The sequence below is a fragment of the Vulpes lagopus genome, chromosome 15, assembly GCF_018345385.1.
Source record: "Vulpes lagopus strain Blue_001 chromosome 15, ASM1834538v1, whole genome shotgun sequence".
Classification (NCBI taxonomy): domain Eukaryota; kingdom Metazoa; phylum Chordata; class Mammalia; order Carnivora; family Canidae; genus Vulpes; species Vulpes lagopus.
Genome location: NC_054838.1, coordinates 29283260 through 29306521, shown reverse-complemented (window position 1 = coordinate 29306521; position 23262 = coordinate 29283260). Strand labels below are relative to the sequence as shown.

The window sequence follows — 23262 nt, the reverse complement described above, 5'->3', positions numbered from 1 at the left end:
TATCATTTGAGCAGTAGGAAGTCATTGAAGACTTTTGAATTATGGCTGATAAAATCAGACTTGAGTTTAAAAACTATTAATAGTTTAGGGCTAGAGGAAGAAAGACAAGTGGCAGGCACCAGGTAAAAAGTTGCTGTAGTTCTCTAAGCAAAACACAAGAGTTTACAGTAAGACCGTACTTGTATAGATTAAAAAAAAAAAATCTCTAGATTTGAGAGAGTTTTCCTATGTGTAAACAATATGATTTTGTGATCAACATGATATGGAAAGTGTGAGCAGTGGAAGACCTGGTTTGGGTGATGGCATAGCATAACTGAATATAATAGAACTGGGAAAAAATGAAAAAGGAAAAGAAGGATTGTTTCTTGTTTTGTTTTTTATTTGTTTTGGGAGCAGACTAGGGTTTTCATTCTGCATAACGTAGGGTCAGTGTTTTCAGGAACATTCTAGCAGACATGTCTGGATCTGAATCTCAGCAGAGAAGTTACCATAGTAATATTTTTGAGTTCATATTGTTTATTTTTCCATTAAAAACTAAAGTTCTCAGAGGTTAACTGATTATAGTCTCAGGAAGGTGGCTGTAGAACCAAAGCATAAATTCCTAAGCTTCTTACCAACTAGGCCTTAACTAAAATAGCCTTTTGAAAGAAAAAACAAATCTCTTGATTTCCACTATCATTGTTTTACTGTTTCATTTCCCAAAGTATCTTTACTTAACAACAATATAAAGCCCAACTGGTATATATATCCACAATCTGTTTTCTGCACTGTTTTCTGATCTTAATGTAATTTGACTGATGCCAGTCAAATGAAGAGTGCTCAGGATAATAGCTCAGGAGCCCCAAACCTCTTGTTTTGTTCTAACAAAACCTTAAAATTCAAAGATTAGATAGTCCTCAGGAAATACTCATTATTTCATTTATGTTTGATCTAATCCCAGTTGGTGCCCTGATTCCAAAGGAGGGAGATGGTAAGTGTTCAAGAACAAAGATGTGGTATCTGCTTTTCTGCAGAAATTGAAAAGTAAGATTTTCCTCCACTATTTGGATTGTAGAACTATGAGCTATTCTCTTGAACACCACAGAATAAAGTAGACAGTTCTTCAAAATCCATCCTCACCTCCAAGTTTCAGGGGTCATTCAGCATTCATTAAAACACTTGGGTGGTTGTGAAGGACTCAAGTAGGCTTCAAACAAGGCAAATCATCATACACATCTGACACTCCTTTCCCACATATTTAAAAAAAATAATTAACATACTCTATCCATGTGAAATTCTAGTTTTAACTGTTACTGTATAGATTCTCTGTGAAGCTTGTTGGGCTGTGGTATTTTTCCCTTACTTTGTTCTTGATTGCTGTGAAATGTAGTTGCCTGCTGTTTAAGGCAGCTGCAGTAGAGTGCACCCAGAAGTGGTTATAATTCTATATTTAGTAAGCCATAGGGTTTGTAAAGCATTTGCAAATTCCTTTGGGATAAAATGGTTTCTATAAATGTAACATTTTTAATGAAACTATTATTATCACCCATTAGAGAAATATAGCAGCTAATATGTGCAGATTTGTGGACAAGACAAAGGCACAAAACTTTTTTTTTCCTTAGGAGTATACTGAGTTTTAAATACTTAAAGTTAATCATGTGAATCCTATTTTTATATTTTAATCTTGAATTGCAGAGCTTTTACTCAAGTGTTTACCTTTGGTCCAACATTTCGAGCAGAGAATTCTCAGAGCCGGAGACACCTGGCAGAGTTTTATATGGTTGAAGCAGAGATTTCTTTTGTTGAGAGTCTTCAAGATCTCATGCAGGTAGGTACATAATACTGTCATAACAGATATCTATGACATTAAAATGCTTCTGTATACATTTTTACCTTGGACATCTGTGCGTTACAGGTGTTAGTAGAGTGAAGAAGATGGAGAACTACTTAATGTGATAAACATCTACTGAATCCCTTTAAAGTATAAGAGTCAGATAGATTTAAATTCATATCCCAACTCTGCCATTACTTTTGTTTGGGTGTTACTGAATATTGGTGATCTTTAGCTTTCTCAACTATAAAATTAAAATAATAGTAACTATTTTATAAGATTATTGGGAGGAGTAAATGAAATAATGTATGTATAATGTAAAGCATCTACTATTGGGCCTGGCATATAGCAAGCTCAGTAAATAGTAGCTCTTATAATTTGTTATGCAAATAAATGAAACATCTTTATAGTTAGAGAAACATCTACATAGCTATAGAATCTACAGGAACCATCAGAGTTCTGTTTTGGAGGCAAGAAGTAAGGCCAGAAAGATAGTCAAGAGTCAGATCTTGAAAGAAAGACTTTGTAAATGTCATGCTAAGTAGTTCAGAAAGTAAAAGAGTTCTCAGTTGGGAAAGACTATGCTTGATTATAGTTTAAAAACATCTCTCTAGTAACAATATAAAAAATGATTCAGAGGGGGATAAAAATAGAGTGAGAATCCTTTGGGAAGCTGGGGCCATAATCCAGATAGAGCACAGAAACTCTGAAGTTGGATGGACCAGGAATTTTTTAGCTTCACCAGTTATTTGCTATGTGACCTCAGACAAGGAAAATAAGAATAATAATTACTACTTTATAGAGTAGTTCAGAGGATTATACAGAATATATATATGTATATATGTATATTACATATACATATACATATATATATTTTATAAGATTATTGGGAGATTATTGCTATAAATGTATATGTATGTATGTGTATATATATATATGGCACAAAGAACAGTTTATGGCACTTTGTACCCAGAAATTATTGGCTGTTATTAGGAATTCTCCATCCAGTACCATTAATATCTTAGTTTGTGTTTGAATCACAGGATGTTTATTTTAACAATTTTCATCACCTCTCACTTCTCTTCCTTTTGTATCTTTCTACTCTTACCTGGTAAATGACCCAATTCCACTTAAAACATAAATACCACATATATCATCAACTAGAATGGACTTACTATTTTATTATCCTGTCTTGGTTGGATATCCTAGTAAACAAACTCTAAAGCAGAGATTTGGGGGTTGGGGGGATTATTGGGGAATTCTCTAGAGAATAACATCTGTAAGGAAAGGAAGAAAGCAGCACTGATAGAAAAGTTGAACTATGATGAACGTACAGAGGCCTTAGCTCATTCTTTGAGGAATTTTGGATCTGGAATGGTCCTTCATCGTTGTCCCATAGAAAGACAAGGGGGAAAGGGGAAGGTCTTTGTTCTTCCCCCAGCAAGCAGTTACCTGACATGGGCCAGCCTTGGGAAGAGGCATATTCTTGGGTAAGATAGCACTCTTGGCCTGGCCACTTCCTGAAGAGGGACTCAATCAGGAGCCATCAGCAATTAATATTCCCAGTGGATAAAGCTCTTGGTCCTGAAAGGGTGTTCTGACCACACACTACAGTTTGCATTTATATACCCCTTTAACATCTCCCCCTGATTATTCTAGATCAGTGTCCCCCAGGGGGCATTTTTGGTTGTCCCAACTAGGAAGTGGATGGAGGAGAGGGGAGAGTGGTTGCTACTAGCATCTAGTGGGTAAAGACTAGGGATGCTTTCAATATGCTAAAATGCACAGGTCCCTCCCCCCTCAACAAAGAGTTATTCGGCCAAAAATGACAATAGTAACACTGTCAAGTAATTCTTTTCTAAAATGTGGGGATTCAGGATCTGAGCCTCACAAGGAGTTAGTAAAATTCCTTAAGCAGCTTTTGGTACCAGCCCACCATCCAGTTCAATATTACTCATTCACTTAGGCAATGAACCACACCCTTTACCTTCCTGTTTCTGCCTTGACCCTGTCTCTCCCGCCCCAAGGTAAATACCAGAGAAAAGTTCCAAAGACACAAATTATGTTAGAATTTATTAAACATTATAATTACATATTCTATAACTAAATAATTTGTATTTAGTATTCCATCGAGTGGTACTCAGCATATACTGTTCAATGATTTTTAATTAATTGAATTAAACTTTTTCTTAAAGGCAGAAAAAAGGTATGCTCTCCCCCAAAAGTAATCTGCTTCTCTTAATTTTCTCCCTTCTATAAATTACATTCTGTGGAAATTATTATCTTGATGAAAATATTAAATCAGAATCTTATGACAAAGTATTTTTCTCCTAACATATAAACACTTAAATATTACTATTTTAGTGCCATTGAGTAATATATTTTTTTAAAACATCTGAAGGTTATGCTAACCCTTCAGTTAAGTTTCTGGTTTCTTCAAATATATTTATAGAGCATAGTCTAAAAGTCAAGGTTAGAGAAGCCAATGATTTTCTTCTTCAAATGGAAATTTACTGTTCATATGAAAGATACCAGTTTAACAAGCCCAGTGGTCAAAGTCTTCATCTTACAGATAGGTGTGGTGTGCCCCTAAACAGTGCCGGCTTAGTATCCAATCTTCTTGTTTTTGTTTGCTCCCCAAATGTGTCAGCTTTTTTTAGTGATTGAGGATATGACCCTTCATAAATCATTCAGTTATTTAGTGATTTGTCTCATAACTCTCAGATCAAAGGTAATATAACCTCGAGGTAAAAGATTTTTTGGCCTCCTTTTGCTCTTGTTTCATCAGGTTATTCCTTCTACACAAAATATATATGTGAATATGAAAATACAAAATATATAAAAATAGATATAAATACTATATGTGTGTGTGTGTGTGTGTGTGTGTATATATGTATACACACACACACACACATACACACACACACAAATGTGCCTGGATGTTCCTTGGTAATTAAGTACATTGCTGTATCTAGTTATACTAAGTTAGTGCAGTAGATGCTTGCGCTCCACCCTGTGTCTCCAGACTTGATAGGGTACACCAGGAATGCAGGAGAGGAAGGGAAAACCCCTGCCTCTGGGGCAGCTTGTACTTACCGAGTGTGTCTATCTTTCTGAGTACAATATTTAGGAGGGCCTAAGAGGATCTCACTGACTTCAAACCAAAAATTTTGGTTTTGATTAGAAATATTTTCCATTCCAATCACTTACTTTCTTCTAACAAGTTTTTTTTGTTTTGTTTTGTTTTTTTTTGTGGGTTGTGTATGGATAACCCCTGGTAGAATGCATTCTTGCATACTGATTTGTGTTGGATCATGATTTGTGTAATATTTTACTGTATGCTTTAGCAAAGCAAAAATATACATATTTAGATGTAGATCTATCTCATTGCTCCTTTAATTTTAAAGTCAACTTTCATTTAAGCACTTTTCAAAGTGTCTCATTCTTTGCAACAGCTAATGTTTGTTGTGTCCTGGTCTGAGCCAGGTACTAAAGCTAAGTCTTATACATGGATTATCTCATTTAATTATCACAACAGTCCTGGGAAGCTAGGGACTGTTATTGTCCTGATTCTACAAGTGAGTATATTGCAGTTTTGAGAGGCATTAGTCAGTTTTGGCTGTTTATTTAACATCCCACTTCAGTACTATTATTGAAACTATTAACAACAGATTCGTACATTTTTCTTTCTTTCTTTCTTTCTTTTTTTTTTACCCACTCTGGGAAGAAGATGCACTGCCTCCCCTAATCAATCTGGAAAACTGAACTAACTTGCAGCAGTATATTTGGAGATTAAGAGGCCTAATGGATTTATAGCTGCTAAAACCTGGAGAGCAGTCCTTACAAGACTCTAAATAGGTTTTTCTAAAACCTAAAATAAAATAGCTTACTAGTCAGACAATTCTCTCATTTCTCTTAGGTTATGGAGGGGCTCTTTAAGACTGCAACAATGATGGTTCTCTCAAACTGTCCTGAAGATGTTGAACTCTGTCACAAGTTCATAGCTCCTGGCCAAAAGGTAATTAGTTTGGTGGGTAAAGTCCAATACATATACTCTTTAAATATGTTAGTTACATATAATAAATATAATTACATTTAATAATTTTTTTCTCTTTTCTTACCAAGGAAAGATTAGAACATATGCTAAAAAACAACTTTTTAATGTAAGTAGATATTATACTTTCTCTGAATTTTATTCATACTTTATCATAGTATTTATCACACTGTATTAAATTTTGTTTATGTATCTACTTATCACAAAGAAGGCCCATGTTTTAAGTATTTTTTAGCTCTTATATCTATACACAGTGGATAATCAATGTTTTGTGAATAAATAAATGAATAAATCATAGCAAGATAAATGAATACAGTAATTATTAACTGAAGCAATACAATTCAAACTAATATTAACTTTAGTTATAAAAATTTGGCTCGATTAAAATACTTAGTTTGAGGTGTCTGGGTGGCTCAGTCAGTTAAGCATCTGACTGTTGGTTTCAGCTCAGGTCATGTCAGGATTCTGAGATCAAGCCCTGCCTCGAGTTCCAAGTTCAGTGCAGAGTCCGCTTGTCCCTCTCCCTCCCCGTCTGCCTGCCCCTTGTCTGCTCACACTGGCTCACATACTTACACTCTCTCTTAAATAAATCAAATCTTTTTTAAAAAACTTTTAAATCCAGTATAATTAACATAGGGTGTTATATTAGTTTTAGGTGTACAATATAGTGATTCAACAATGCTATATGTTAGTCAATGTTTATCATGGTAAGTGGACTCTTAATCTCCTTCACTTATTTAAACCTCCCCCTTACCTCTCTTCTGGTTGTTCTCTGTAGTTAAGAGCCTTGTTATTTTTTATTCATCTGTTTTTTTCTTTTCTTTTTTCTTTTCTGTTCTTTTCTTTTTTCTTTTCTTTTCTTTTCTTATTCTACATATAAGTGAAATCATAGGTTGTCTTTCTCTGACATTTCACTTAAGATTATACTCTAGATTCCATCCATGTTGTTGCAAATGGCAAGATTTAATTCTTTCTTATGGCTGAATAATATTCCATTGTGTATATGTACCACATTTCCTTTCCATTCATCGATCAGTGGACACTTGGGCTGCTTCCATAGTTTGGCTATGGTAAATAATGCTGTAATAAACATATAGAGGTACATCTATTCTTCTCAGATGAGTTTTTTTGTATTTTTTTGGGTAAATACCCAGTAGTAGAATTACTGGCTCATATGGTAGTTCTATGTTTAATTTTTTGAGGAACCTTCATGCTGTTTTCCACAGTGGCTGCACCAGTTTGCATTCCCACCAGTAGTGCATGAGGGTTCCTTTTTCACCACATCCTTACAACACTTGTTGTTTCTTGTGTTTTTTATTTTAGCCATTCTGACAGATGTAAGATGATAGCTCATTGTAGTTTTGATTTGCATTTCCCTGATTAGTGATTTGAGCATCTTTTCATGTGTCTGTTGGCCATCTGAATGTCTTCTTTGGAGAATTGTCTGTTCATGCCCATTTTTAAATTTTTTTGGGGTATTGAGTTGTATCAGTTCTTTATATATTATAGATACTAACCCTTTATCAGATATGTCATGTGCAAATATCTTCTCCCATTCAGTAGGTTCTCTTTCAGTTTTGTTGATTGCTTCTTTTGCTGTGCAGAAGCTTTTTATTTTGGTTTTATCCCAATAGTTTATTTTTGTTGTTTCCCTTGCCTCAGGAGACATATCTAAAAAAGTGTTACTGTGGCTGAGGTGAAAGAAATTACCTCTGTGTTCTCTTCTAGGATTTTCATGGTTTTAGGCCTTACATTTAGGTTCTTAATCCATTTTGAGTTATTTTATGTATAGTGTAAGAATATGATCCACTTTCATTCTTTTGCATGTAGCTGTCTAATTTTCTCAACACCATTTGTTGAAGAGACTGTCTTTTTTCTAGGAGATAGTCTTTCCTGCTTTTTCAGAGATTAATTGACCATACTATTGTGTGTTTATTTCTGGGCTCTCTTCTGTTCCATTGATCCATGTGTCTATTTTTGTGCCAGTACTATACATTTTGATTACTACAGCTTTGTAGTCTATCTTGAAATCTAGGATTGTGATACCTCCAATTTTGTTCGTCTTTTCAAGATTGCTTTGGCTATTTGGGGTTTTTTGTAGTTCCATACAAATTTTAGGATTGTTTGCTCTAGTTCTGCTATTGGTATTTTAATAAGGATTACATTAAATCTGTAGCTTTCTTTGGGTAGTGTGGACATTTTAACAGTATTTGTTTTTCCAATCCATGAGCATGGAATATCTTTCCATTCGTTGTGTCATCTAAAAAACAAACATCTAAAAATACATATGTGTAATGTCTGCCTGTCAGTTTCTCTGTTTCAGTCTTCTTTTTATTAACCTTCAGTTGTTCAAGTCTCATAAGATATTCTAAACTGTTTTTTAGCCACTTTTTAAAATCTAAAGACCTGTATTTTAAGTATAACACATATGTTGTCCCTTCATTTCCACTATAATCCTATACAAGTAGTACTTGATATTGGACTGGTTATTCTACTAACCGTACTAATCAGATAAGGCATTCTATTTTATTGCTTATTGTTTATTATAAAACAAACACATACTTGATATGGAAAAAGAACAATAAGCAGTCTTTCCATAAATAGTACAATTTATATAAGGCTTGATGTATTTACAGCGAGTAAAGGAGGTAAGTTTGATACTAAGAAGAATAGAAAAATTATTTCTGAACATAATTTGGTATCATTCTTCACTTACTGTCATTAAGTTTAGGAAGTTTTTGTTCTAGGACAATTAAGAATTCAACCTGTCCTCGAGGAGGGTAATAATACAAATTTGGCAGACTTGACCAAGCTGAGTTTCAGAAATCAGTGTAGACCTTCAGGCTACAAGTTAAAAGTGATGAGTCATTGAGCATAGCAAGGCAACAGATGTGAGATCAGAAAAAGAGGAAATGGGAGCCCTATGATAGAGAATCAAAAAGCAATGAAGTACAACTAAAGGCTTTTGAGGTTTTTTTCCTTTCACTTACATGTGTATTGAGTATGCTAACTGAAATTTAAATAAAAACTTGAAAAAAAGAAAAAAAAGTGTATATTGAATACACACAATGTGCCAAGCTTGTTCTAGAATCTTAAAAAAAATAAAATAAAATAAATAAATAAACTGTCTTAAAGCAAAAACAAAGCAAATAAAATTCCCTGCCTTCATTGAGCTTACATGGGGGTGGGGGGGATGAGTGATAATAAGAAACAGAATAATAAATAAAACCTATAGTCTGTGAGAATGAGTTGTATTAAGGGGTAAGAAACCCATAAAAGAGAAAGAAGATGAGACAAAAGAGTGAGGAAGTAGAAGTTTTATTTTATTTTATTTTTTTATTTTTAAGATTTTATTTATTTATTCATGAGAGACAGAGAGAGACAGAGAGAGAGAGAGAGAGAGAAGCAGAGACACAGGCAGAGGGAGAAGCAGGCTCCACGCAGGGAGCCCGATGCAGGACTCGATCCCGGGTCCCCAGGACCATGCCCTGGGCCGAGGGCAGGCACCAAACTGCCAAGCCATCCAGGGATCCCCTAAGTAGAAGTTTTAGATAGTGTGACAGAGAAGATCTCCCTAAGATGATTTTTGAATAAAGATTTAAAGACAGTTAAGAGAACTAGCTGTATGGTTATGTGGGAAAAGAATATTTTAGGCAGAGGTAATAGCAAGTACAAGGGCCTCGAATTTGGAGCTGCCTGGTATGTTCAGGTAATAGTGAGGAGTGAAAAAGGGAAAAGGAAAATAGAAGTTGAAGAAAGGAGGTGGAAGGTGGGAAAATCATGTAGGGCCTTGCAGGTCACTGTGAAGAATTTGGGGTTTTGCTTGAGTGACGTAGGGAAGCCACTGAGGGGCTCTGTAGAGGACTGATAAGATCTCAATTAGATTTAAGAGGATCACTCTGGCTGGTAGTTGAGAACAGGCTTTAGAATGAGAGCAGGCACAAGAGTGAAAGCAGAAAATCAACCCAGGACATCATTTCAATCATCTGGGTGAGAGTTAGCAATTTTTTGGACCATGTATTAGATTTATACAGAGAAACAGAACCTACATGATGTATATAGAGAAAGATCTATTTTTAAGGAACCATCTCACAATGTGGAGACTTCTTGAGTTCAAAATTTGATGGTGTAGTCAGCCGGCTAGAGACTCAGGGAAGAGTTGGCAGCTGGAATGAAGGCATTCTGCTGGCAGAGTTCCCTCTTTCTTAGGAGAGGCCAGTCTTTGTCCTATTAAGGCCTCCAACTGATTAGATGTGGCCCACTCACATTATGGAAGGTAACATACTCTACTCAGAGTCCCTGATTTAAATGTCAGTCTCATCCAGAAACACCTTCACAGAAACTTCTTGAATGTTTGAACAGACACCTGAGTACCATAGCCCAGCCAAGCTGACACATAAAATTAACTGTTGTAGGCCAGGATGGTGGCAGTAGAGGTAGAAAGAAGTTGTTCTATTCTAGATATATTTTAAATATAGAGCAAACAGGATTTGCTGAGAATGGGAAAGAGAGAGAAGTCAAGTGTGACTTTAAGCTTTTGTCTTAATACAGCTATAAAAATGGAGTTGGCCATTAATTGAACTTGGGAAAGCCATTAGAATAGCAAGAGGTCTGGGGGCAAATGAGATGGCATCAGGATCATCAACCTCACGTATTATGTTAAGATTCAGACATCCAGTTGTAGATGTTGAGTAGGCAGCTTCAGTGTACAGATAGATCTAGAATTTATGGAAAAGTTCTGGACATTGCACATTGATAAAAGTAGTAAGCAGGGAAGGAAAGAATTAATTTGGGGGTCCTAAGGAATCTGTGCTAGTGACAGAAAACCAAGGAAAACATCTTAAGAGAAGTTATCCATATCCTATCTAGTGAATAAGATGGAAGATGGGAAAAAATATCTATCATTTATTAAATATTTGCTTATGTGCTAGACAGTGATAAACTTTACATCATAGTTCATTGTATCTTTACAACTCTGTGAGTAGTTATCATTGCTCTTCTGTGGAATAAGAATCAAAGAGATTAAGCGAGTAAAAGATGAAATGGGAATTCAAACTCACTTATCTGATTTCAAAGCTCATGCTTTTGACCACTGTGCTTCAAAAGGGCACTGCAATTAATGCTAGAGCAGTTATAGCTCTTCGTTGTCCTTATGACCCTCACATATCACTTGTGCTTTGAAGTCCAGGTCTGTGAAATACTGAGGTTGGGAAATGAATTCATGGGCTGTGCCACACTGGTCATTGCTGGCATCATCGTCCATTCCACAATGCAAATCATAGTTGTGGGTGGTGGTTTTTTTTTTTTTTTTAAAGATTTTATTTATTCATGAGAGACACACAGAGAGAGGCAGAGACATAGGCAGAGGCAAACAGCTCCCTGCAGGGAGCCTGATGCAGGACTCGATCCCAGGACTCTGGGATCACGACCTGAGCCAAAGGGAGTTGGTCAACCACTGAGCCACCCAGGTGCCCCCATAGTTGTCATTTAAATGTATACCTGTAATGATTTGTTTAGTGTTTGTCACCTCTGTGTGATATGGGACTTGTTTATTTTGTTTATTGTTAACACTCCCAGTGCTTAGTACTGGGAGCTCGGTAAATATTTATTGAATAACTGAATGAATGAGTAAATGACATTTGAGTAGCCACGGGGGTGGGAGTATTCTCCTTAGGTTAGGTCCTCTCCCTGAGGTTTCCTGTTAATTCCTATCACTGTTTACTTTGGGCACTGAGTGTAGTGAGCCTGGATTCTAGTTCTAGCTATACTCCTTATCAGCCATTAATGAATGTCTTAGTTTTTTTTTTCACCAAACTATCTACTATGAGTTAGGCACTGTGCTAGTCACAGTCACTGATGATCCATGATATAGGCATGGATTAGTTCTTTTATGGAATTTAAAATCTAGAGAAAAAGATGAATAGTTAACTTTTTACATGAATGATTGATTACAACTATAAACTTGATTAATAGTAAATTTTTAACCTTTCTAAACTTGCACTTCCTCATCTATAAATTTGTAACTTGTCTGTCATTTTGTTGAAAAGTTCAAATGACCAAACTGCTTAAGCAATGTGCCAGACTAGATAACTAAAATAACATTCCTGCTGCAAAACATCTAAAAATGGTTGTTAAAAATTATAAAAATTTGTTTAAATACATTGTTGAGTCACTAGAAAGTAAGAGAAGTTCCAGGAGCTACAAATAAAGAGGGAACTGAGTACCAGAGGGAGATACATAAATGGCATGGTGCAGAGGTTTCTCGAGATGGTGAGGGCAACCTGGGTGGCTCAGCAGTTTAGTGCCGCCTTCTGCCCAGGGCGTGATCCTGGACACCCGGGATCGAGTCCCACGTCAGGTTCCCTGCATGGAGTCTCCTTCTCCCTCTGCCTGTGTCTCTGCCTCTCTCTCTGTGTCTCTCATGAATAAATAAATAAAATCTAAAAAAAAAAAAAAAAAAAAAGATGATGAGGGGAAGGGTTAGTTGCCGATCTTTGAAACCAGAGATTTTAACAACCATAAGACATGAAAGTAAACCTAAGTGTGATGAATTAGAAGGGAGATACTCGGGATCCGCCTGCCTTTGGCCCAGGGCGCGATCCTGGAGACCCGGGATCGAATCCCACGTCAGGCTCCCAGTGCATGGAGCCTGCTTCTTCCTCTGCCTGTGTCTCTGCCTCTCTCTCTCTCTCTCTCTCTCTCTCTCTCTCTCTATCATAAATAAATAAAAAAATTTAAAAAAAAAAGAAGGGAGATACTCCCTGAAGTACACATATGCATACACACGCACGCGCGCACACGCGCATGTATGTACATGAGATACCACGTGACTTGTATTCCTTTGCATAAATAGATTTCATTGTATTCTTGACTACTTATAATTGTTTTATATGAAAGTAAATTATGTAAAGGACTTGTGTAGTAATTGAATTTAGTCTTTACTAAGGAGAAATAGAATTCAATTATTTATTGTCTCCTTTATAGCATTAAGGTTTTTAAAATGTAGAGTACTTACCTTCTTTTGCTCTTCATGTATCTGTGAATTTGAGTCAAAGAATGCCAATAATTGTAGCTAAGCAGTTTTAATCCAACAGCTTCAGAATAATTTCCTTAAATCATAAAAAAATTTAAATCTGAAGGTAGTTTGGTACTGCATCAAGCAATATCACTATGTCTCTTCCTTCTTTCCTCAAAGTACTTTAGAAATAGCTTCTGGGAAGAAGAGATATTATTCTCTGTACATATCAAAAGAAATTAGGAGAGTTGATAAAGGCCATTAAGGATATCCAGTGTCAGAACTGTAATTTGAGCTGAAAAGCTCTGCTTCAACTTAAGCTGTGGGAGTAAGGCAGGAGATCCAGAATAACAAGAGATACTTAGAAAGTCATTTTTTAGAATAATGTAGCAAACATATCCATGGACAAAATCCCTGTGCTTCCCACTTTGACTGCTCTTATATTTCTCAGTATAATGAGTAGATCGTATCAAGTAATTGATGGAATAGAACAATAGAATGTCAAAGCAGAAAAGAACTTGAGATAGCATAGTCCAATCTCCTTATTTTACAAGTACAAATACTTATTTTTAAATGTTTATATAAAACATTACACAAATTTATAAAATGCTTTCATTAAGTTGAAGTGATTTACATAGTAGCCAATAAGGGGTAGCATCAGAGGGAGAACTCAGAGCGCCCATCTGTCTTTGTTTTGATTGAGTATATTAAACTCCAAGTGTTTTAGGCACTATCTTAGTAGTTAAAAGCTGAGGCTGTGGAGTCAACACATCAGGCTTACTACTTTACATGAGTGATTTTGGGCAAGTTACTGTCCCCTGTAACCTTCCTTTTCCCTTCTGTAAAATGCTTGTTTAAATATGATTACTACCCCCAACACCACTTTCATTCTTGCCTTAGAAATTGTGATGTAATACTAGATTCTAATTTGAATAAAATTTTCATCTTGGGAAAATATCACTCAAAACATAGCTTTGGAGGCTTTTTTTGTACTATATACACAACTCCTTCCAATTAATTGTTATAGGTTTGAATTTAATTTTTCCTTCATAGAATAAATTTCTGTTGAGTAACTTATTTTTTGAGTTTTTTTTTTTTTTAAGGTTTTATTTATTTATTCATGAAAGACACAGAGAAAGAGGCAGAGCCATAGGCAGGCTCCTCACAGGGAACCCGACGCAGGACTTGATCCCCAGACTCCGGGATCATGCCCTGAGCCAAAGGTAAATGCTCAACCACTGAGCCACCCAGGCGTCCCTATTTTTTGAGTTTGCTTTTTTTTTTTTTTTTTTAAGATTTATTTATTTATTTATTCGTGATAGACCTAGAGAGAGAAGCAGAGACACAGGAGGAGGGAGAGGCAGGCTCCATGCCGGGAGCCCGACACGGGACTTGATCCCGGGACTCCAGGATCGCACCGTGGGCTAAAGGCAGCTTCCAAACCACTGAGCCACCCAGGGACCCCCTATTTTTTGAGTTTAAAGACTTCAGGAAGTTTATAGACTTTTGGATCTTGTTTGTTTTGTTTTGGGGTTTTGGTGGGGAATTGAGGGGAGATTTTTGGACGTTATTTATTGTAGATTTTTGTTTTTAATCATCCAAAGTACTGTTACAAGGGCTCCTGGGTGACTCAGTTAGCTAAGCATCTGCCTTGGCTCAGGTCATGACCCCTACATCAGGCTCCCTGTTTAGCAGGAAGTGTGCTTCCCCTTCTTTCTCCCTGCCTCCCCCCCCCCCATGCTCTCTGTCTCACTCTAATGAATAAAATCTTTAAAAAAATGTTCAAAGTAATATTGCAAAGGGCATATGGAAACTGACATTTTCATATACTACCAGTGGACATAGATTAGTATAACACTATCAAAGGGAAGCAGTATCTTTAGCAGTATCAAAATATCTAAAAACTGTAAACATAAATACACTTCAATCCAACAATTCTATTTTTTCCATATGCAAAATTCATGTGAATCATTTGTGACAGATGTATGTAGTCATGATTTATAATAGCAAAAGATTAGAAACAGCTGAAATATCCATCAATAGATGAATGAGTAAACTATGTTATAGTCACAAAATAGAATATTATATGATAGTTCAAAAAATGGAGAAGCTTATATATGGATATGAAAAGATCTGCAAGGTATATTACTGAGTAAGAAAAGATGTGAAAGAACGTATATGGCATTTATACTATGGCTGCCATCTATTAAACAAAGGAGATTATATGTTAATACTTGCTTATAGATGTATAAAACCTGGAAGGATACACAAAAAACCAGTAACAGTGATTGTATGTGAAGAGAGGAGCTATGGGCAGGCGGCTAACTGGGCAGCTATGGGACAGGATGAAGGGAAATAGATGCTTTTATACCTTTTCTTTTTTTTTACTATGTTCATATATTACCTATTCAGTTAAATTCAAACAAATGTGTGCGTGGCTTGCTTTAGATATGAGTGTTTCTTACTGAGGTGTAATAACTAATGATTTTTTTCCTAAACAGTCTTACAATGCTTAGCATATATTACAGAGCCCTGACCGTGGCCTGAAAGAATCCATAAGATCTGACCTCTGACTATCTTTCTTATTTGATTTCCTGGCATTCTTCCCCTTGTACAGTGTGCTACAGGCACATTGACCTTTTTGTTCCTTGAATGAGCCAAACTGTTCCTTCACTTCAGGCCTTTGTACTTACTGTTCCTTTTGCCTGGAATACTTACCCTCAGATATTTATATGGTTTATTTCCTTATTTCACATATCCCCAAGTCATTGAGTCCTTTCTTGACCGTCGTATCTAAAATTACACCACCAAACACCCTATGTCTTCTTCCCTTGCTTTATTTTTCTTACAGCATGGAAGATTTCTGGCTTTATATTCTGTTTGTCTATTCTCGAACCCCAAATCCCAGCACTCATACACAGATGCACACACACAAATATCAGTTCCATAAAGGCTTTGTTTTGTCTCTCCAGTGTCTAGAATAATGCCTAGCACATAGTAGGTGTTCAATAAATGTGTTATGAATTAATGAATAGGGATCCCTGGGTGGCGCAGCGATTTGGTGCCTGCCTTTGGCCCAGGGCGCTGTCCTGAAGACGCAGGATCGAATCCCACGTCAGGCTCCTGGTGCATGGAGCCTGCTTCTCCCTCTACCTGTGTCTCTGCCTCTCTCTCTCTCTGTGTGACTATCATAAATAAATAAAAATAAAAAAAACAAAAACAAAAAAAATGAATTAATGAATAAATGATGACTTTGTGAAAAGATTTTTACTCTTTCAGCCTCACTATTTCACACCTTTTATTAGGGCATTGGCGTAACATGAATTCAGAGAAAATCTTTACTTGCTTAAATGACAAGGTTCTCTGTATACACTGCAAGTAGGTCAAGAATGGGACTACTGAATGACCACTTTTCATCATACTGATCAGTTCTCATACAATTAGGTCAGCCTTAATTCCTGATTACTTAGTGATGATTTATTTACAATTATTCCTGATAGCTCAATAATCATTTAGTACTCCTTTGTGATCTCAAAAATTATATGAGAATAGACCCTTTGTAGTTTTTCAGATGAAGTAATTAACAACATGCCATTATATTGACCTTTCTCTGCTTTTACTTTCTTTCTTTCCAGCATTTCTTATACTGAAGCAGTAGAGATCTTAAAGCAGTCATCTCAGAACTTCACCTTCACTCCAGAGGTAGTATTTATATTTGTATTTTCCCCTCTTGTCCGTATCGTATTTCATTGAGAATCCTGGGGCACCGAGCTGGCTCATTCAGTAGACCATGCAACTTCTGATTTAATTGTTGTGAGTTCCAGTCCCACGTTGGGCATAGAACTTACCTTAAAAAAAAAAAAAAAAGAAGAAGAAGAAGAAGAAAGAAAGAAACTTAAAATAATCTTATTTTTCTGGGGTGCCTGGGTGGCTTAGTCAGTTAAGCATCTGATTCTTGGTTTTGGCTCAGGTCATGATCTCAAGATCCTGAGATTGAGCCCAGCCTCAAGCTCTGCACTCAGCACAGTCTGCTTCTCCCTCTCTCTCTACCTCTCCCCCTGCCTCTCCCCACGGAATAAATAAATAAAAGTAAATAATCTTACTTTTCTTATTAGCATTGTTTAATATTTGCCCATCTTTAGATTGTCTTTTTTGATGTTTGCTCAACCTTGTTAAAATATTTAGAGTAAATAATTTTGAAGTAGAGTCATATCATTTTTAATAGCAGTGACTAAAGATTATAAAGAAGTTTATAATCTTTAAACTATCTTCCTAAACCTTCTGGAAGGATAGGAAGATGAAAATCCTTTAAAAGAATGGTAATATGTCCAGAGAGGCCACATGATTTCTCATTGGGCATACACATAATATTAGAAACAAGTCTCCTCATTCCTATGCTAGGGCCTTTAACCTAAAATTAACATATTGGCAGACAGGTAGGGATAATATAATGTTAGGAATGTACTGTGATTACTTTGTCTTCAAACTATTCTATTCACCAGTCCTATCCCCAATTAAGTCAGATCTTCTTATGAGTTATAGTAGTTGTGCTTGTTACATTTATAATCAGTTAATTTGTATAATTTTTTATTTAATATTTGTCTCCTACCCTGGAAGCTTCATGAAGTCAGGAGTTCTATTTTTCTTACCACTGTGTTCAGTACCTAGCATGGTACTGGGATTTTTTTTTTTTTTTAAATTTTTTTTTTAATTTTTTATTTATTTATGATAGTCACAGAGAGAGAGAGAGAGGCAGAGACACAGGCGGAGGGAGAAGCAGGCTCCATGCACCGGGAGCCTGATGTGGGATGTTAGTATTTGTTGAATAAATAACAGTGTTATTAAATATTCATCAGAGCATCTGATATATGAATTGACTTTCTTATTAAAAAAAAATCACTGAAAGAAGCCATCTAGCCAGAGAGAGACTCAATATTAGGAATATTATCTTTCATCATTTAATTTCCTGCGACTTAGGAACAGTAACCATAGAAGAAGCTCTAGGCAATATTAATAAAAACTATGATTTTGAAGCCAGCTTTTATACACTGTGGGAAGGGTACTTTGTTTTCCTGCAGATGCGATTCATCTGCTAAATGCTGCTTCGCAAGATATGGGGGACAGAAAGCATAATGTTTATCTACTCGTTTCAGCTTTCATCTTTCCAGGCCTTCAGATGTTCTTGTAACACACCTCTCTGGCTTAGTTATCTGAGTAACCTTAGCAGACAGCTCCACACATCACTGATCTCAGAGGAAGCCCTTGGAACTGATAGAGGTTATTTTTAGATACTGCATTGTATATTTCTGCTCTTTCTTCTCCTTTGATAATTTCATTTTTCTCATTACAGTGGGGTGTTGATCTACACACTGAACATGAAAAGTACTTGGTGAAGCACTGTGGCAACATACCAGTCTTTGTCATTAATTATCCATTAGCACTCAAGCCTTTCTACATGAGGGATAATGAAGATGGCCCTCAGCACACAGTAAGAAAAATCACTAAGTAAATCAGGGTTGGTGGTCTCAGAATCTTGAGTTTTTCCCCTTGACTTAATTTCATTTATCCTTTGGCATATTTTTAAAAATTATATCCATCACACTTTACATTTCTTAAAATGATAAACTTTTTTTTTAATAATAAACTTTCTAAAAGGTATCTCTTTTTAAAATAGTGTTCCTAAATAAGATCCTGATGTTCTCTAAACACACCTATCACATGGTGTCCTGCTTAGTTTAGCAGATGCAAATATAAACGTGTTTTTTTTTTTCCTTTTGTTTTTTAAATAATTGAGAGGAAGTGGCCCAGAACACTGTTTAGCAGTGCCTGGTCTACTATCAGCTGAAATACTGGTAAGGAGACTGAGGGACTGGTGTATGCTGGGCAAGAAAGGAAAGCAGTGGCAGGATCAGACAAAGCAGGAGGCTCAGAGTACTTTGGTTTTGTTGTCATATAAAAATTGTGAGAGGAGGGGATAGAGGGATCTGAGAGGTCTGGGCAGATTCTCCTGTCCCTTCTCTTCTGACTATTTCTTCTTGTCTATCTTGTCTCTGTCTTTCGGTCTCTCTCTCTCTCTGTTCTCTTTTGCCTCCCTTATGCTCTGTCCTTTTTTCACACTTTGTTGCTTTTTTAATTCTTCTAGTTTACTTTTTCCTTTTTTCTTCTTTTGTCTCTTCTTTCACTTTGACAAAATTAGCGGTAATATAAAATAATATATTTGACTCTTTAAATATTAATTGAATAGTTATATCCTTAACATCATTAATGTAAAAATCTGTGAGACAAATATATTATATTTATCTCACAAAGGGTCCAAAAACAAAACTTTGCTTTCTGATGTTTTTCAGTTGTCTCTAGATAAACATCAGTGGAAAAATGTAGATCAGGGCCTACCAGTAAATAAAATATCTCCATCTTAGGTATACAAGGTACCTCTTTGAATATATTTCCTGTTTTCTCTGTATATTATAGTATTACTAAAATGGTATTAGCCATCAGTTAGTAGATTCCTATAAAGCAAGCACTATCATTTCATCTCTAAGTCCTGGAAAAATCTTGCCAAGAAACTTACTGTTTCTCCCATTTTACAGATGGGAAGCTAGGGTTTAAGGACACTGGTTGCACTTCCCAAGCTCACATAGGTAGTGAATGACAGTTAGTGAGGGACCTTACTCCCTCTGGTTCTGAAATCTGTATTCTTCTGCTTCAAAGCCATAAATACAAAGCTACATTGATTTAACACATCCCAACTTTTTACACAGTGTTATCCAGAACCAATGAGCAGCATGGTTGATTTATGATTCTTATTTCCTTTTTTTCCTACCAACCCTCTGGTATAATTGATTATAAGAAAGGAATTGACCCATAGGTTGGCAGCAAAAAAACAGGAGAAACTAGGGCATAGATTATCCAGTCCTTAATAATTCAGTGTTGAACCTACATCACAAAACAGGACTGCATCCATATCTCTTGGCTTTTTTTTTGATCACTTTACCTTATACCACTTCCACCTCCCCCTCACCACACATACACACACACACACCATGTAGTCTTTGCATGTAATTTCCCAGCATTCAGCACTTTTCAGTCATTCGGTTTTGTACTTCTTAAATACACCCCTTAAAGCTCTCCGTCTTTCTCTTATAATGTTGTATGGTGACAAATGGTGACTACACTTACTGTGGTGAGCTTCAAGTGGTGTATAGAATTGTTGAGTCACTGTGTTGTACACCTGAAATTAATAAAAACATTGTCAACTACAAGAGTTTGAAAATTAATTTTTAGTTTAATTAATTTTAATTTTTTTTAATTAAAAACTTTGCCTCTCTGTAGACTTTCCTGGGTTACCTAGTCACCTTGATTCTTCCTTTCTGGATTTCTACAGCATTTAAAGAATTAGTAAAACTGGTAGCATTGGGTCTATTTTTTGTGCTATATAGGTGTTGCTTTCTCAAATAAAAGAAACTCTTAACTTCTTCAGGATGGGAATGACTTTTTTATAGCCACAATGGCTTCTACTGCGCATCCCTCATTCCCTCTAATATGACTTCCACCCCTGTCGTACCACTGAAGCACCTCTTTGTAGGATGAGTAATAATTATCATGTTATTAAATCCAGCAGACTTTTTTTTTTTTTAACTTCTCAACATTACTCAGCACAATTAATGACTTTCTTGTTCTAAAAACTGTCTCCTGGCTCCTGTGACATGGTATTCTTCTCTGTTCTCAGAGATTATTCCTTCTTAGTCTTCTAGACAAGTTCATCCTCTTCTACTAATCCAGTAGATGTTGGGATTCCTCAGGGTTCCATCACAGATCTTTTCTCTCCTCAAAGTGATGTCATCTGGACTCACAGCTTACTATTTATTTTCAGACTCGACAGTCACATCTCTAATCCTTACTTTTGCTCAGAGCTCTTACTGCCATTTATATATCTCAAAGGCATCTTAGAATAATCTAAAACTGAACCCATCCGTGATTTCTGCTCTTCTCCCCTCTTCTTACCAAATTTGATCTTCTTTCAACGTTCCCTGTCCATCTAATTGTGCAAACCATATCCTAGACTCATCTTTGAAATCTTCCTTACTCCCTATATCCAAGTTGTGACTAAGTTGGCATTTTTATATGTTTATATAAATATCAAATCTAGCTACTTATCTTCATTTCCACTTTTACCTTTTTATTTTTTTTATTTTTTTTAATTTTATTTATTTATTTATGATAGTCACAGAGAGAGAGAGAGAGGCAGAGACATAGGCAGAGGGAGAAGCAGGCTCCATGCACTGGGAGCCCGACGTGGGATTCGATCCCGGGTCTCCAGGATCGCGCCCTGGGCCAAAGGCAGGCGCCAAACCGCTGCGCCACCCAGGGATCCCCTACTTTTACCTTTTTAGATTAAGATACCATCATCTCTTGCCTGGATTACTTTAATAGCTTCCTGACTGGTCCTGCTGTATCTGCTCTTTCCTCCTCTGAGTCACTTCTCCCCACTTCAGCATAAGCTTTTAGAAAATGTAAATCTGTTCATGTTATCTCTCCTTTTAAAACCATTCCATGGCGGAGTGCCTGGGTGGTTCAGTTGGTTAAGCATTTGCCTTTGACTCAGGTCATCATCCTAGGGCCTTGGGATCGAGCCCTGCATCAGGCTTTGAGCTCAGTCGAGAGCCTGCTTCTCCTTCTGCCTCTGCTGCCCCCCATCCCCCGCACTTGTGTGAGCTTGCATGCTTACTTTCTCCCTCTCTCTCTCAAATAAATAAACGTTTTTTTTTTTTTAATTAAAGTGAAAAATTAAATTAAAAAAAAGCATTCAGTGGCCTCCCATTGCTTTAGTATCCAAGTCAGAATCCTTGATCTGGCCTCTAGGCCCCAGTGACATCTGTCTGCCTGTGTCTCTCTTACCTGATGCACTGTGCTGCTTCTCTTTGCTGTCTCTGCTCCATTCATATCATGTCACCCTTACCTGTCTTCAGACATTCACTGCTTTCTCTCACCATCGTATCTTTAGACATTGTGTTCCTTCAATCTAGGACACTCTTCTTTACCTAAGTAATTTTACTATTTCTCCAAATCTCTATTCAGCCATCATTTCCCTGGAGAAACCTTCCATGACCCTCTAGATTGAGTCAGAGACCCCTGTTAGACACTAAAATATTACCATGTTAAATTTCAGACCCAGAACTACTAACTCGTAATTCATTATACTCCTTATCACAGTTGTAGTTTTACATTTATTTTTATGACTATTTAATTAATGACTCTCCTCTTTGCCACAGGACTTGAGGACTTTCCTTTTCACTTGTTGTATCCATAATGTCTAGCATAGTGCCTGGAATATAGGAGGCACCTAATATCTATTTGGCAATAGGTAGGGGATTGGACAGATGGATGAATCCAACTCTACATAGTTGTAGACACACAATGGACAAGTAGTGAGTGAGTGACTTGATTTGCTAAGGAAATTTCTGGGATGTTAAAAAACAGCTTTTACTCCAATTTTTTTTTGAGTGATAGTAACATAGTATAAAGGAAAGTCCAGTAGCTTTAGAATCAGACACTCTTGGGTTCAAGTCCCAGGTCTGTGTGTTAGAGACCATGTGATCTTAGCCAGCTAATGTCTTTGTCTTACTTTCCCAGTCTGTAAAAATAAGTTTATAATCTTATCTCAGAGTTGTGAAGATTAAATTAGATAGTATATGAAAAATATATATAGCACAGTGTTTGGGGTGATAGGTAGTTGATAAGTATAAAGCCCTCTTTCTTTCTAAATTGTGATGAAGTCTTTATTATGATAAAGCACAGTAATGTTAAAATATGTTTGTGTTTTACAGCATCAAACATACTGTTACACAAGATTCTTTAAAAGGCAATTCCTTCATAGACTGCAGTCACAAACATTTTTTATCTTTAGAAGTACAAGGAGGCCTTCTTTATGACAAGTCTCAAGTAATGTGGTCTCACAGCTTGAAACCTGAAAGCATTATAATGGTACTTTAATGTACTCATATATTTTATACAGTACTATAATATATAGCTTCTCAGAGATAAATTATTAAAATATCATTTATTTAAACTGCATATATTAGACGTAGGTTATAACATTGATTCATTAACACCTAGATTTCTTTTCAACCCACTTGTATAGAGTGCCTGCTTCTACTTATTTTTTTCAATGGGGAATGAACAGGCTTTGGGCCAAATAACTATTTCTTTCAGAAGGACTATAATAACAGGTTGTGAGTAGGGTTGCAAGAGTTTCTGCAATTGGTGCAATGCAATCTAAAGAATTAAGACAAATACGTTTCATAAATGCCTTCCCTAGGGATCAAGAGAAGGGTAGAGAAATTTTTAACCTACACTTGTACCATTGGGCTGGAGGTCATAAGT

The 23262-nt window shown here is 36.2% G+C and overlaps 1 protein-coding gene across 8 annotated transcripts in view; it reads left to right on the top strand.

The window, feature by feature from the left end:
* NARS2 (asparaginyl-tRNA synthetase 2, mitochondrial) overlaps positions 1-23262 on the top strand; it is a 122771-nt gene that overhangs the window by 82567 nt on the left and 16942 nt on the right. For 7 of the 8 annotated variants that reach the window (XM_041730381.1, XM_041730382.1, XM_041730380.1 and 4 more), the window contains 5 exons: positions 1675-1807; positions 5730-5828; positions 5936-5973; positions 16515-16581; positions 18230-18367. In XM_041730381.1, coding sequence (XP_041586315.1) covers positions 1675-1807; positions 5730-5828; positions 5936-5973; positions 16515-16581; positions 18230-18367 — 475 coding nt within the window. The remainder of the gene's footprint in view (positions 1-1674; positions 1808-5729; positions 5829-5935; positions 5974-16514; positions 16582-18229; positions 18368-23262) is intronic. The other variant, XM_041730376.1, reaches the window with a different exon arrangement.